Source organism: Filobasidium floriforme (assembly GCF_021052385.1).
Source record: "Filobasidium floriforme strain CBS 6241 chromosome Unknown HD553scaffold_19, whole genome shotgun sequence".
Taxonomy (NCBI): Eukaryota; Fungi; Basidiomycota; class Tremellomycetes; order Filobasidiales; family Filobasidiaceae; genus Filobasidium; species Filobasidium floriforme.
Genome location: NW_025763640.1, coordinates 359,821 through 373,705, shown reverse-complemented (window position 1 = coordinate 373,705; position 13,885 = coordinate 359,821). Strand labels below are relative to the sequence as shown.

The following is a 13,885-nucleotide window of genomic DNA, read 5'->3' as shown; positions in this document are numbered from 1 at the left end:
CTCAAAAGCCCTGATCGGAAGCTTTTTTAGTAGCGAAATTGCTTCCGAAAGGGGAAGAGCCGAGATCTAAAGTGACGAATTGACGATATCGAGGGTACATGTCAACAAATTCAACAAACCTCGTATCGAGAGCCGACTTGATGAAGAACACATAGACAATCCCCTTACAAGCCCAATCTATTGCTCACATCTACTTGAATTGCCCGATCACAATCATGCAAGAAGAGGACAAAGCGCCCTTCTATCCGATCGGACACGAAGCCTTTCAGAGCGTCGAATATCCAGGACCCATCGGACCCTCCTCAGCTTCCCTAGACAAGGCCTTACGTGGTCTCGGTAGACCTGAAGATTGGAACAGCGTCTTCAATAAGAGCAGGTCCAACTTGGAGCTCCGATTCAGGCCTGACGATCATTTCGCGCATCCTGTAGCTGGGGATAGGACAACGACGCATCGGGTATTGCTCAAGGTTACGCGACGTAGGCGTCGTCGGTCGAACCAAGCTGGAGAAGATGATGTGCACTCCGAAGGAGGAATCTATAAGATTGAGTTACCTGGGACGATCAAGCAGACTGTTCGATACCGAGGTGCGCTCGTACAGGTCAAAACATATCTGAGGCCTTCACTTACCTAATCTGGTGAAACAGCCATGGCCGACTATCAATACAAGCCATCTCCTGAATCTAGGACTGTCAGGCTAATCGACGGTCTCATGAAAGCTGACTGTGAGTAATTGGGAATTCAAATTGACTTACATGTCCTGTCCAATTAGCGCATCTGAACCTACTTCCTATTGATACTGTCCACGTTCTCTAGATGAGACGCTGTCCACCTTCGAATTCGCACCCCTCGATGAAGAATACGACGAACCTCTTCCTACGGGTCACCCAATCGGACTGGACGACGACCCTGCTCACAACGGTGATGCTGTTGTCGGTAATGGTGGTCAGGATAAAAACAAGCAAGGGCAGATGGATTGGGATGGCAAGATCACGCGACGTAGCCGACTACATGCCCTACCTCCTCCGCAGTTCAGTACACAGTCTATTCCCGCTAGATTCGCGTGAGTCTCCACTTCCAGATTTACGCCCAAGTCCTGTCTTACTGGGCATACGTGATGCAAGGCGATCTTCGATGCTGATTTTGGACATCTTGCGATGCAGGTTCGAGCACGGTCCCATGTCCAAGTTGGAACCGTATACCAACCCGATCAAGGGGGACGAAGGCTTCCGATACGTCAACCGGCACAAGAACGTCGTCCACAATTTCAGGCAGATTCGGCATGCAGATCAAGATGAGTCTTACCATACAGGCTCTGTGGTAGCTGGGCTCGAGGAAAAGAAAGTACAAAGCTTACCTTTGCGCGGGATTTTTGTTCTTCGTATTTACGTATCCCTCAAGAACCTGCTGCGGACATCAAGACCGCACTGAAACAGCCCCATACGAACGCAGCGGTACTCGACACTGTTAAAAAGGTGCGCTCGGACGTCCGACGAAAGAATCTGCCGGTCTCTGATCGTCGAGGCTGATCTAATCATCGGTGTGTGGATCGTTGGGTAGCATTTCCAAGAAAGGCCGGTCTGGTCGAGGTTGGCAATCCATAATCAGTTTGACGCAGAGATTCGTCGACTCTTCCAATCGTGAGGATGATTTTCACTTGAAATGACATCAATCTATAAGTGCGGTTGGTGTACTGAACTTGCGTCGGTGCGACGGCTTGACAGGAAACACGCATACCTACCCGCTGTGGCGTACGTCATCGTCGATGGACCGTTTAGGGACAATCTCGTTCGACTGGGATTCGACCCTCGTACAGATCGGAGCACGTACAAGTGAGTCGAACTTGTCCACAGATCACCGAACATCGAGCTCGTGCAACGTGAGCGCGTGTTATAAGGGAAATTGATTCTAAGCGTGGTTCTAGGTATCAACGAATGTACTTCCGTATCATGCGAGAAGATGGAGGTGCAAGGATGTCAATGAACAAGATCCAGGAGAGCAACGGCGAGCTCCAAGCCCCGAGGACTACCGCTTGGCAAGCCGACCGGATGAAGCAGCTGTACGGTCAAGACTTTGAACCGGATGTGACGCAAGTAGAAAGCATATTGGATCAATGAAGAATTGAAGGGTGACGCTAATCTGGCGCTTCGACACAGGAAATCGCACTTGTTTGACGGAAAAGTGTTGCACCGAGATGTAGGAAATTTCCAACTCTGCGACATCAGTGAGCCTCTGCTTGAGAGCATGATCCATAACCCGAGAGCCCTGTCAGATAGACTAGATGTGAGTGGAAGCTTGTGACCCGATTGTGCCTTCACGTTGCGACTGATACCTCATCAATCGCCAGGACGCCACCGGATGGTACAAGCCGCGACAATTTCATGCGATCAAGGCGATGTTGCGTCTCAAGTGGCAAGCACTCATCGACGGCAAAGAATGCGACGCCGAAAAGATCGAAGAGCTGGTCGCCCAATTCAATGACTTTGACAACAATAGTCTCCCTCACGGTTGCGAGAACGATGATGGGGGCTCGATTTTGCCCTTGTCAGCGAATACAGCGCCGAAGAAAAGGACTAGAAAGAGTAGAGCGAAACAATCGGCACTGGACGAGCAAGGCTTGGCTGCAGGTTCCCGGACGTATCGTGGACCACTCTCGGATGCCGCGCAACAGGTGAGGTGTGGTGGCTGCTGGCTCATGGTGTGCTGTGAGCTGACGAGCGCACCCTGTCAGGAACAACGTTTGCGGGGGGCCAATTTGCGAGAATCTCGAATGGCAAACGTCACGATGGGTCGAGAGCCAGAGTCGGAGCTTGGATATGCGACTTCCAACATGGGAGACATGGGAGACATGGAAGACGAATGAAGCGGGTTAACATACCAAACTTGATCTATCGAATTAGAGCCCGTGAGGTGGAGGTGTGGCTACGTTATACATGTCTGATTGTCGAGTATCTATCAATCTACTCGATCTTGCTTTGATCTACGTCGTAACTCTTTCCACGCATGGCCCAGACTCCCCAGTTCACTCTGACCATGACGCGGGGATCAAAGTCGCCCGCCTCCCATTTGAGACTGCCGAACGGATTCTCACCCGGACGTAACAAGATGTCGTATTCCCCCTTGACGCCGTCGACGGAGTCGAGACTGTTGACGTCCCGCTCGACGTCTCTCGGCGAGAATCCGGTGACGAACAGGGGACACTTGGTTGTCAACACTTGTTGAAGGGTCTCTTTCCATTCCACTTGAGCCTGGACGACCTGGCTACCGTCCGGGTTCACTGCATCCCGCCCCGCCGTAGGCGAGGGGAACCCGAACCCAGGGCAGAAGGCGAAAAAGACGTCGGTGTAAGGGTCGAAAGGACCGAACTGCTCGTGGACCGATTCGTAAGACGATTGCAGCGTCGTCAAGGTCAACGTGGAAGATACGGGCACGGTGTATGCTGGCACACCGTATCCGACCGACTCTGATCGACCTCGACCTTCGGATTCCGAGTTTTGGCTGGGAGTCTTTTCGTCGTACACTCTCTTGCCCTCGCTATCGCTAGTTGCAGCGGCCTTGGCATCTGATGCCGTCGTGCCATCTCGAGGAGGCAGAGGTCGGGTCGGCAAGGCGGCTTGAGGTCCGACGAAGTAGAAGTGGAACTGGGTGTAGGGGAACAGATGGCAGACCTGTTCGTATACGTGAGGTGGCAGGGCTGATTCCGCTCGGGCGCCGAGGACAAAGATTCTGATCGGCGTTTGTGTGTTTCTACCGTTGGCGGTAGGGTTCGAGCCCATAGGGGGGTGCAAAGATGTATGCAGAGCTGATGAGGCAATCCAAAGATGATCAGAATCGAAGCTGAGAGAAGAGCGCTGAATCGCAATCTCCCAACTCACCTGCCATGCTTCGGCTACCCTCGGCAGTCAACCTTCCATCAAGCCCACCTCGAGATCCCGCATACGGCCCCAATCGATGCATGACGCTGGCCATGGTCATCGGATACGTCAAGAGTTTGCTAACATGCCTCTTGGCCCGTTCAGAGTTGGTCGATGAGAAGTTTCGCGTGTAGAGAAGGGTGTCCCAGTTTGACAGGGCTGGGGATGTTTCGTAGTCTTGTTCGCCTAAATGAATCAAATGCAACCAGAGGTAACCAGTTACGGCTGCTCAACTCTAGATACTGCCATGGTGCCAAGCCTTGTACTCACCTGGAAGTTCAAACTCGCTGATGAGTCTCCCGCTACGCAAATCGTGCTCATCCTCGTTGATCTCCCTCAACCTCGAACAATATTCGTCGTGCGCCTCCCTGCCCTCGAGGTAATGACCCTCCGAACAATGAGTCGGGAAACCGCATTCAGAACAAGAATAGTCGACCTTGTTGATCCTGGGCGTCGGAGACTCGGTAGTAGTAGTAGAGGACCCGGTCGTTGAGGTTTCTGCCTGTCCTTCAGCTTGGTTCGGACTGTGGGCGTGGGCGTGTTCGAGACAGGTAGGACAGGGAGCGAGGGATTTGATCGTCTTGGCCCGTCGTTGGAGCTGGATTACCGGACTCTGATCGAGGACGTGAAAGAGGTCATCCTGAGAAAACAGAGGCTGAGGAGGTGGAGGTGGAGGAGGGGGTCGATCCGACGATCGGAAGATGTTGAAAAAGGTTCGACATTGTAGCGATCCCGTTCGAAGCACGTTTTGTTGGCGTCTCGTTCCGGGTACGAGGAGACCAGAGGAAGAAGCGATGGTACGAGCCGATGATGTCGAGTGTGCTCGGGAGGCAGTAGAGCGACGAACGAACGATCGTGACACGGTACGTGCCAAATTATTGGATTGCATCACGACAGATGTCTAGTGAGCTAGTGAGTCGAAGCGGTCCGATGCTGGTACTAGAGCTCAATAGGAGGCGAGGGCGAGGGAGTTGAGCCGGTCCTTTTGTATGTGAGGTGAAGTGGGTGAAGTTCCAGGCGATTTGCCTTGCTATGGGCGGGGCGACCTTGTGATGTTACGAGACCCGTTGCCAAAAGTTCAAGGTTGGTTGATCGAGATCGCCGCTGGCGTCAGACTCTAGACTTTGGAAGGGACGCCCAAGTTGTAGTTGAAATCACGTGCACCGATTAGCCCAAGGTTTACTAATTACTAATCGAAGTAAGCAAAACGTTGACCTAAATACTAATCAAAATGACGATCAAAGGCTAATCGAAGGGGGCGACGTGTATTTATGTGAATCGATCCCGGTCCGTTGTTACCCCACGTCCCCCTCCCTCCCCCGGATCGGCCAGTGGGACCTGCGTCATGCGGTGCAACGAGAGGCCAGAGGGAGGGTCGATCAGCATCATCCCACTCGTCCATGGTCGTGAAGTCGTCAACTCTTTCAATTCGCCAACCGGTATAATATATTACAGTAGCGATTTCTCCTCTCTATAAATACCTGGTAATCGTAAATCTTTCTGCTAGGATCAAGTCTGTCGACATCGGTACAAGACCACCATGTCGAGACGCGTCTCCTATGTGCTACCAGCTTCAGACGCCCCCGTACCCTTGCTCTCGCTACCATCCCTGACGGAACCTCGTCTGGGCAGGACGAGCCCTCTCTTGCTACCTCATCAAGATGCACTCAACGGGAACCCAAAGAGGAACGGCGCGATTCGCAAGAACGCGACGCTCGTAAGAGACTCGGCTTTAGATTCGGATGGGACCCATCATCCTAGACATTGTCTCGGGGTCGCAGCGATCGCTCTCGATACCTCGACTCTACTTGCCGGTCGCAACACCCCGGAAGGTATCCTTTACACGGGAGGACGTGATGGACTCGTGGCCGGGTGGGAACTAGGAATGCCCATGACCAAGCGTCGTCGACCCAGATGGAGCGAGGCCATGAAGCCTGGCGAGCGGGTCAGGTGGGAACGTCTAGAACTCGGCGAGAGCGGCGTCTCTTCCGGCGATTGGGAAGGTGACAACGAATACGGTGATGCCGACGAAGTGGATTCCGAGCTGGACCAGGAGGACGAGAGCTACGATGGCACGTCCAGCGACGGGGGGATGGAAGCGGATCACTCGTTGTTGTTCGAGGATGGGGATACTCAGCACGCGCCGGGACATAACAGGGGCTCGGCGGGTCGGGGTGCGTCTCATCGTCGCAAGGAGCTCGAATACACCGAGAGGTGGCAGATCGACAAGGAGGCGCTGGATCGTCGTCAGGTGAGTCACCTCGCCGCTCTCGACCAATGTCACTGAAAGTGAACCCCGCTCGTCCCAAAACTGATTGCTCGACTTCCGATTCTCGTTCTTATAGCCCGCGCCCACGACGTTCCGTCAATCAGTCCAGACCCACACAGACTGGGTCAACGATATCCTGCTCTGCAACCAGAATCAGACCGTCATCTCCTGCTCGTCCGACCGAACCATCCGAGCGTGGGCACCTCATGATACGGAAAAGAGCGCTTCGCCCGAACTCATCGGGGTTCATCGCGATTACGCAAAGGTGCTTTCGTTTTCGTAAGTAGAGCTTCCAGGCATTTTTCCGGACAACGGGAGAAGGCACGTTAAGCATAGTTGTTCTCAACCGTGTGTCATGTCTGCAGGAAGCACTCCAACACCCTCTTCTCTGGGGGTCTCGATCGTCAAGTCTACCTGTGGGACGTGACTCAACCCCGGCCTGAAGATCCCGTAGCAACCTTGAAGTTCCCCGATCAGATCGGTGAAGAGGGAGGGAAAGGCAGCATTTATGCCCTCACAGCCAGTAAGTCTTTCTTCTCTAGCTCTTGCAGCGCTTTCCGGCGTGAAGAGATGATCGATGACCTGATTCTCGTGATATCTCTCAGATGATGCGGGCACGCTAGTCGCGGCTGGATCGCCTGAGCGGGTCGTACGACTGTGGGACCCTCGAGCAGCTGGTTCTCAAGATGGACAGAGTATCGCCGGGCTTATAGGTCATACGGACAATATCAGGGCGATCTTGTTGAGTCAGGATGGTCGACATGTCAGTCATAAGTGCGCCTTTGCGCTTAGAACTAGTCAGCTAACCAGCTGGTGTTTCCGTTTCTCCCCTTGATAGCTTTTATCCGCCAGTTCCGACTGTACAGTCAAGTGAGTGACCTTGATACTTCTTGCAAGTACACCTTTTGCTTACGAGCTAACTATGTTCCTGCAGACTCTGGTCGTTGGCTGCTCAGCGATGTCTGCATACCTTTACTCACCATACCGACTCTGTATGGTCTCTGTACTCGGATCACCCGAATCTAGAGAGGTTCCTCTCGGGAGACCGTACGGGACACCTTGCGGCCGTCGATGTGACCGGTTGCAAGACCGACTACTCGGACGGGGAGTGCGTCCTCCTAGCCAAGGTGGATGTTGAAGAAGGGAGGAGAGGTACCGAGGGAATCTCGCAGATCATCGGAATGGATGACGAGTACGTCTGGACAGCGACCGGGAGCGCCAGTGTCAAGCGATGGAGGGACGTTGGCAGGAAGCGTGATCGACTGGAAGCGCCTGTACCGTCTGCCGAGCGTCGAAGTAGTCTTTCTGTCGGATTGACTCCTGCTCCAGCGGCTCAACCGCAACCGCAACCGCCTGCCGCCACTTCTCCGCCCATGATCACGGTCGGCGGTTTCATAATGCCTCAACCCAAGAGGACCCTATCACAAGCGCCCAACGCCGCTAGCTCTCTTCCTGCTGAACAGCGGGACGGGCGGACGGTGGCCTTTGCGGAGACCTCGAAGCCGACAAACCCATTTGATGATGCCAATGACGTCTCACGTAGCTCGGGGCCAATGCTCGGCGTTCGCAAGACTACGATGTCGGGAGCGCCGATCGCCGGGTCTATCATGTCGGTTGCCTCATCACGCACCGGCGGTGCTGAATATGCTACTGGGCGGAACGGCATTGCTTACGCGCATCAGGTATGCCTGGGGCTGAAAGCGAGTCCACAGGCCTTTGGAAGCAGTACCTTGGATATGACTGAGACGGACGAGAAGAAAGCGCAAGAGTCATTCCTCGGTTCAGCCATGGCTTACCGCCGAAGCAGCTTGGCGAGAAACGGAGCGCCCTCGTTGAGCAGCCATCAGGGTCAAGGACGAGCTACGCCTGATCCAGGTGATGTGGCCAGGCGAGACTTTGAGGAAAGAGAGATTCTCGTCGAGGCCGATCCGATACGCGATCAACCGGCTGAGGTCATCAAAGGTCGACACGGTCTCATTCGAGCGCTGATACTCAACGATCGCCAACACGCACTCACGGTGGATACTGGTGGTCAGGTGGCCGTATGGAATGTCATCCAAGGCAAATGTGTCGGACGATACGATGAGACTGAGATCTCGAGCGTCTACCAGGAGAGCGGTTACGACTTGCGAGACATTGGCAGGGATTCCAAGGAAGCGTTGGATATCGTCCGCGAACGAATCGAAGGAGAGTCTTCGACTATAACTTGGTGCACTGTCGATACCAGGATTGGGAGTCTGACCGTCCATGTCGAGGAGAATCGATGCTTTGATGCAGAGGTCTATGCCGACGAGGTTGGATATAAAGGAGATCCCGCCTTCAAGGAGGACCAGAGGAGTAAGTCTGCTTAGTAGCGGTTGCGGTTGCGGTTCCAGACTGATTCCGGCCTCGCGTGTCCAGTCAACCTTGGCAAATGGGCTCTGGCAAATCTGTTTGCTGGTCTGATCAAGGCGGAGGCTGCAGAGGTCTCTCAAACAGGCAATGTAGATGCCACTGCCGATAGCTCTCTCCAGGGATCCACAGCTGCGCCTTCACTATCTCGAAGTCCTGCACCCACCTTCATATCTCTTGACCGGGCCACAAGCCGACGAGCGCGGTCGCAATCCTTGATTACAGGTGGAGCTTCTACCCCTGGAGCTCTCATGTTTGGGCTCGCGACGCCGGCCATCACCCCTGCAATCCTGCCACCACCGGGTACTCAGACATCTTACCTGACTGCTGGCGGTTCGCGTGGGGTTCGCGAAACGCCTGGCGGACTGCCAATCATTCCTCAGTCTCCCGCTACCCTGGCATCAAACGCAGCGACACCGATGAGCCCGACGTCTTCCAATAACCCGATGCGTTCGCCCAAAGCATCCGAATCGAGCATGCCAAAGGATTACTTCAGCATCAAGACCAGCAGACCCTCGACTGCCGAACGAGCGAACCCTCCGACTACACCAGGGGCCAATCTGTCTTCGAGCCTTCCTGCTCAAACACCCGGTGGTTCATTCATGGGCAAGTTCAAGGGCTTCGGTGGCAAGGGCAAAAAGACCGTCGAACCTGTATCGGTCGTTCCCATCGCCCCGATGCCTGAAGAATCCGAAGAGGAGGTGGAAAAGGTGAGCTGCTGCGAGGTCTCGCGGTATACGAGGTAGAATACTAATAGTTACGCGAGTTCAGTCACCAGCAGCTCCGGAACGGGAGGCCGCACAGCTTCGACTCTTGTCTCAGATTCGAGCCCATACTTTCCAACCACCTCCCCCAACCGAAGCTCCCCCGATCGACCTGCCTGCAGATGTCTCGTTGTTGATCTCGGAAGAGAGCAAAGAAGCCGGCGCTTGGGCCGTTATCTATCGAAGCATGGTATCGCGGACGGAACAGGACATGGAACCCCTCGAAATGGCCGCTCCGGGTTGGATGCTAGAGTATCTGTTCGCTGGTCGTAACAGAGTCAAGGAGCCGGTCAAATTGTGCTTTATTCTTGAACCCTGGCAAGGAGGCGACGCGGCTGAACGCTTACAGCCCATGCCTGCCAAGTGAGTGTTCAGACCAAACAAATGCGACCATCATGCCGCAGTCCAGTTTGACTGACGGACGCCTTCGCTTCGCTTGTTTGAAGCAACGCTCGCCTTACTGCTAATCGAGTGCTGCGGATTCGCAAGGTCTTACAATACGTGAGTAAACGCTCAGCTTACTCCGTCGCTTTCAAGATGGCTGATCGTCCTGGTCTCAGATCCATGACAAGCTGGAATTGGGTAATCAAGATGGAAAGGCATCAGGCGCATCGCAGTCTTCAGAAGGACGACGAGGCAGCCATGAGAGCGGTTTGATCACTGCGCAATCGACCGAGGCCTCGAGCAAGAGTCCGGCGAGGTTCGGCGCTGTCGAACAGGCGCGGGCTGCTGCTGTCGGGAAATCGTCCACCCCAGACGCGGGCCAGATGACCAAAGCTAACGGCGAAGCGCGTACTGCGGAAGACGTTCTCGAAGTCTTGTGCAATGGGGTAGTGGTCCCGATGACCATGACCTTGGCGGCGACCAAGCAGTACATCTGGCAAGCACCTGGGCTCGGCGGAGGATCGTCGGGTATGGACGTCGTCCTGCAGTACAGGTGGAGGCGAATGGATGTGTCTGCATAATTGGCAGCACCTTGCGTGGATTAAGAATGGTTATTGTTGTTACAAGGAGAAAAACAGGCAGGTACTTTGTACGTCTCAAATGAGACGATTGGACACGATGAAATCTGTTGTGGAACGGAGAAGCGGTGGCTCAGTCAGGAACTACCGATGCTTGTAATGCAGCGCACAACGGCTTTTACCTTTGGTCAACTCGAACGCTCCGAACGTGACTGCTGCAGCCGGCACCGCTCGTAGCAGGGTGGGCACGATGCCCTTGAAGAGACCCGCCCTGTGGAGGCGATGAAATCATCGGTCGTCAGGTGGGCTCAGTCGTCCGTCTGCGCTGATACTCACACTCCGCCTTGTCGCACAATGGCCGAGAGCTCGGTCACAATGTATCCTAAGCCGGGTCGTGGAGGCTCCGCTCGAAGCTGGACTCGGCTCTTGACCATGTCGAGCGGATAGCACGCAAGCCAGTAGCACGTCCCGCCAACAGCACCTGTGTGAAGAAGCCGATCACCGTCAGTCATAGATCACTCGAAAGGGTTCCTTGTCAATGAGCTCACCTGATGCGAGGTACACGCCGGTGGACGGAGTTTTCGTCCCCGCTGGAGTGAGAGCCCGTTTCGTCGCCTCGTAGCCTAAGATACGGGAGTGGTCAGGCGGCGCAGGCCATGACACCGGACTCGCCGACTGCTTACCGGTATAGAACCCAGCATACGCAAGAGCGTCCCGAGCGCTTGTGGCCTACAACCCATATCAAATTGTCATACAAGGGATGAGTATCCGGCTGCGTAGGAGCACTAGAAGAGATCGTGAGAGAGACTACTTGCCCAAAACCCTCGCATTATGCCGTGTCGCAGGCCGTACCGCTTGTACAGATCGGTGATTACGGCGACTAGTCGTTTGTCCTCTTTCCCGCCGTACTGTTTCAGGTCAAGGACTTTGGGATCAGTGATCATCCGAGACAAAGCGGGCAAAGATTTTTGTTCTGACCTGGCCCTGTAAAGATGCGGTGAATGTGTTCTGGTTATTAGTACACGAGAAGCGAGGAAGATGCTTCGGTCATAGCAGAAAATTCGATAAGACTTGCCTGCATACGAATTTTACCGAGTTCGACCTACAGCACGGAAACCCGAAACGTCAATGGGCGATCATTCCTGCTAGCGTATCCATGCTGGCTCACCGGACTAGCCAGAACGGACTGTGCCACCCCAGCACCCATTCCAGCTAGGGCTGTCTGCGGTAGCGACAGCTCGCCGAACGGGGAGATGGCGCGTTTACATGTCCCATATGCCGCGAACAGTAGCGAGTTGACGGCGGCGATACCGATGAGCGGACTAGCCATGCCTGCGCGGCGTGTTGTGCTTGTCAGCTTCTGGTTCGAGAGGTGGGCGCCGAGTCTGAGTCTGCTTACCTTTGTAGAAGGCCCAGACGCCCTCTTTGGCAGCGGTCTGTCGGGCGATGTCCCATGTGTTCTTGAAAGTCCCCGGAGGCGCGGTTTGTGCTCTCTACAGGTAGGGCGGAACATGCTTAGTAGAACACGAGGATAACAGCGGGTTGCGTTTAATGCACGTCACGACTCACAACTTTCAGCGTGTCGAGCGGCTACACCAATGATCAGTAGGATTAATTAGATACAGACTGATTCAGGAAGGCCAATGGACTGGTCTTACCTGTCCGACGATGACCTGGCACGCTCCTCCGACGCTGTTCAATATAGCACATCATCAATGTTGTGTCAACAAGAATTCCAGTCAATCCGTCATCCGCGCCGACTTGCCTGCCGGCAATCAACTCGGTCAGCAAGTTGGCTCCATCCGTTCTGGCTGCTATGGGCTGATCCTCGGCGTCCATAGTCAGTTAGTCTAGTTATCCTAGAGTGTAGGTGCTTCGGTATGATCGATACGGCCGAAGCACTAATGATTAGAAGTCATATAAGGTACGGAGGACAAGAACAACGAGCACGATATCGATCGGACCGATGGCGTCTTACGAATACCCAACGCTCCGGAAGTAATTATTACCATCCGATGTCACGTGATACTCGGAAGGAGGGTAGGGTAGAGGGGCTAATATCGATAATAACCCATTGTCGACTTGCTTCTTCTGTAGCTTTCAGTGGTAATCTCGACTCACCCCCACCACACGTAGAAACAGCGAGGAGGCGGACCATAAGATCACTCGGAACGCTGAAAGTTGACTTGCAAACGAGACTGGAAAACAAGCGATTGGAACCTGTGTGCAGCAAACCCGACGACGACTCACTGAGGCGAAATAGAAGCAGGAGCCCGCAGCCATGTCTTACTTTATGACCCAGTCAGTACGGTCCCTCGCTCCCGTCGTCGATACAGTACTGATACTCTTTCGATCCGATCTTTATTTCACCGCCGCCGTACTTGGCTTAAAACGCTTGACCACGACACTCGCACTCGTGCAGTCTGCCATCCGGGTGGCACGTAGACCAAGCCATCGAAGTCGAGGAAGATCGAGTGGTCTGTATTCGGTTCGGGCACGATTGGGATCCGAACTGCATGGTCATGGATGAGACGCTGTACGGAGTGCAAGGGAAGCTTCAGAACTTTGCGGTCATCTACCTGGGTGAGTGAGCGTTTGATGTCGAGGTGTGATCAAGACGACTTTGCTGATCGGCGTTTCTCTGACCCTGATAGTTGACATCACGAAGGTGCCGGACTTCAACAAGGTGAGAGAAAGGCCCGGCAAGATGCGATTACAAAGGACCGGGCTAACTTGAATGATGTTTCGTTGCAGATGTACGAGTTGTACGACCCGTGCACCCTGATGTTCTTTTACCGGTGAGTGGAGATCCTGAAGATCGCTCTATTCGACAGCATTAGGCTGACCTTTGCCTTGTGTTCGCGTCTTGCTCGATCCAGAAACAAACATATCATGATTGATTTGGGTACCGGTAACAACAACAAGATGTGAGTCGGGTGCCGATGATTGCCCAACGAAGGTAGCTGAGAAAGAACATCCTCCCTCCATTCGGCTCTTCTAGCAACTGGGCGATCAGTGACAAGCAGGAGGTGAGCGGACGATTTTGGACGACAAAAGCGGTTGACAAGCCGACCTCTGACATTTTTCTTGTCTCGACAGATGATCGACATTGTGGAGACCGTCTACCGAGGAGCGTCTAAAGGACGAGGTCTTGTCGTGGCTCCCAAAGGTGAATCGGAGGACGTGGTGATCCGGCTGAACATTGTTCGACGTACTTAATTTGGAATGCGACGGCCTTTTTTGCTACAGATTATTCAACACGGCACAAGTACTAGGAGGCCGGGAAGGAATCGGGGCTGGTTGGCTGGTCTGCCACGCACATGTACAAGAGCAATATGGATATTGGACTTTGCATTCAACCGAGAAGGCTGTACCCCCGTGGAGTTCGCAATACTTTTCAGCATGAAATACCGCATGGATCATCACCTCTTATAACCGCCTCTCGTCACTAGATACCGAGGACCGCCCGCTTCGCGGGTTCGAACCACGATCGACGCCCGCTCCGTACGTTCAAGAAATCGAATATGCTCCCCGTGCCCATCCATCTTCGGAAGTCGAGGAAGTGAAGCCTGCCTAGCTTTCGTCGC

At 54.1% G+C, this 13,885-nt stretch overlaps 5 protein-coding genes across 5 annotated transcripts; 3 read left to right on the top strand and 2 right to left on the bottom strand.

Annotated features, from left to right (window-relative positions):
* Positions 1-122: 122 nt before the first annotated feature.
* On the top strand, positions 123-2,868 carry HD553DRAFT_287503 (RNA polymerase III transcription factor IIIC subunit-domain-containing protein). The gene is made up of 11 exons (XM_046178283.1): positions 123-585; positions 646-723; positions 815-1,061; positions 1,162-1,292; positions 1,388-1,473; positions 1,559-1,638; positions 1,723-1,830; positions 1,923-2,087; positions 2,155-2,281; positions 2,346-2,669; positions 2,730-2,868. Exons 1-11 carry the CDS (start codon positions 216-218, stop codon positions 2,859-2,861), a joined length of 1,848 nt encoding a protein of 615 aa, XP_046034526.1. The 5' UTR covers positions 123-215; the 3' UTR covers positions 2,862-2,868.
* A 41-nt stretch (positions 2,869-2,909) lies between these two features.
* Positions 2,910-5,085, bottom strand: HD553DRAFT_88256 (mRNA processing-related protein). The gene is made up of 3 exons (XM_046184567.1): positions 4,183-5,085; positions 3,874-4,098; positions 2,910-3,800 (listed from the first exon to the last, which is right to left on the bottom strand). Exons 1-3 carry the CDS (start codon positions 4,799-4,801, stop codon positions 2,959-2,961), a joined length of 1,686 nt encoding a protein of 561 aa, XP_046034525.1. The 5' UTR covers positions 4,802-5,085; the 3' UTR covers positions 2,910-2,958.
* Positions 5,086-5,351: 266 nt separating this feature from the next.
* HD553DRAFT_299115 (uncharacterized protein) lies at positions 5,352-10,504 on the top strand. Its single transcript, XM_046178599.1, has 10 exons — positions 5,352-6,163; positions 6,258-6,460; positions 6,547-6,704; positions 6,787-6,944; positions 7,020-7,051; positions 7,116-8,518; positions 8,582-9,282; positions 9,344-9,699; positions 9,783-9,837; positions 9,897-10,504. The coding sequence occupies exons 1-10, from the start codon at positions 5,453-5,455 to the stop codon at positions 10,299-10,301; spliced, it is 4,182 nt and encodes a 1,393-aa protein (XP_046034524.1). The 5' UTR covers positions 5,352-5,452; the 3' UTR covers positions 10,302-10,504.
* Positions 10,377-12,205, bottom strand: HD553DRAFT_351743 (putative mitochondrial ornithine transporter 1; the record flags this gene model as incomplete). Its single annotated transcript, XM_046183643.1, has 12 exons — positions 12,064-12,205; positions 11,957-11,990; positions 11,868-11,888; positions 11,698-11,791; positions 11,467-11,630; positions 11,371-11,400; positions 11,114-11,209; positions 10,982-11,027; positions 10,847-10,921; positions 10,635-10,779; positions 10,481-10,569; positions 10,377-10,405 (listed from the first exon to the last, which is right to left on the bottom strand). Exons 1-12 carry the CDS (start codon positions 12,135-12,137, stop codon positions 10,377-10,379), a joined length of 897 nt encoding a protein of 298 aa, XP_046034523.1. The 5' UTR covers positions 12,138-12,205.
* Positions 12,206-12,249: 44 nt separating this feature from the next.
* Positions 12,250-13,830, top strand: HD553DRAFT_316039 (thioredoxin-like U5 snRNP-specific pre-mRNA splicing factor). The gene is made up of 9 exons (XM_046180565.1): positions 12,250-12,296; positions 12,396-12,599; positions 12,721-12,881; positions 12,953-12,984; positions 13,053-13,096; positions 13,178-13,225; positions 13,300-13,327; positions 13,398-13,467; positions 13,548-13,830. Exons 2-9 carry the CDS (start codon positions 12,580-12,582, stop codon positions 13,571-13,573), a joined length of 429 nt encoding a protein of 142 aa, XP_046034522.1. The 5' UTR covers positions 12,250-12,296; positions 12,396-12,579; the 3' UTR covers positions 13,574-13,830.
* The last annotated feature ends 55 nt before the right edge of the window (positions 13,831-13,885 follow it).

What these genes read in the sequence shown, in the direction of transcription:
- HD553DRAFT_316039 (XM_046180565.1), top strand. Translation starts at nt 12,580, where the DNA reads ATGTCTTACTTTATGACCCA. An exon ending in ATGTCTTACTTTATGACCCA is followed by an intron (nt 12,600 to 12,720) that starts GTCAGTACGGTC and finishes GCACTCGTGCAG; the next exon opens with TCTGCCATCCGGGTGGCACG. An exon ending in ACCCTGATGTTCTTTTACCG is followed by an intron (nt 13,097 to 13,177) that starts GTGAGTGGAGAT and finishes TGCTCGATCCAG; the next exon opens with AAACAAACATATCATGATTG.
- HD553DRAFT_299115 (XM_046178599.1), top strand. Translation starts at nt 5,453, where the DNA reads ATGTCGAGACGCGTCTCCTATGTGCTACCAGCTTCAGACGCCCCCGTA. An exon ending in CCGAAGAGGAGGTGGAAAAG is followed by an intron (nt 9,283 to 9,343) that starts GTGAGCTGCTGC and finishes ACGCGAGTTCAG; the next exon opens with TCACCAGCAGCTCCGGAACG. An exon ending in TTACAGCCCATGCCTGCCAA is followed by an intron (nt 9,700 to 9,782) that starts GTGAGTGTTCAG and finishes GCTTGTTTGAAG; the next exon opens with CAACGCTCGCCTTACTGCTA.
- HD553DRAFT_287503 (XM_046178283.1), top strand. Translation starts at nt 216, where the DNA reads ATGCAAGAAGAGGACAAAGCGCCCTTCTATCCGATCGGACACGAAGCC. An exon ending in ATTCGTCGACTCTTCCAATC is followed by an intron (nt 1,639 to 1,722) that starts GTGAGGATGATT and finishes ACGGCTTGACAG; the next exon opens with GAAACACGCATACCTACCCG. An exon ending in CCCTGTCAGATAGACTAGAT is followed by an intron (nt 2,282 to 2,345) that starts GTGAGTGGAAGC and finishes ATCAATCGCCAG; the next exon opens with GACGCCACCGGATGGTACAA.
- HD553DRAFT_88256 (XM_046184567.1), bottom strand. Translation starts at nt 4,801, where the DNA reads ATGCAATCCAATAATTTGGCACGTACCGTGTCACGATCGTTCGTTCGT. An exon ending in CAGCGAGTTTGAACTTCCAG is followed by an intron (nt 4,099 to 4,182) that starts GTGAGTACAAGG and finishes TGATTCATTTAG; the next exon opens with GCGAACAAGACTACGAAACA. An exon ending in GGGTAGCCGAAGCATGGCAG is followed by an intron (nt 3,801 to 3,873) that starts GTGAGTTGGGAG and finishes TTGCCTCATCAG; the next exon opens with CTCTGCATACATCTTTGCAC.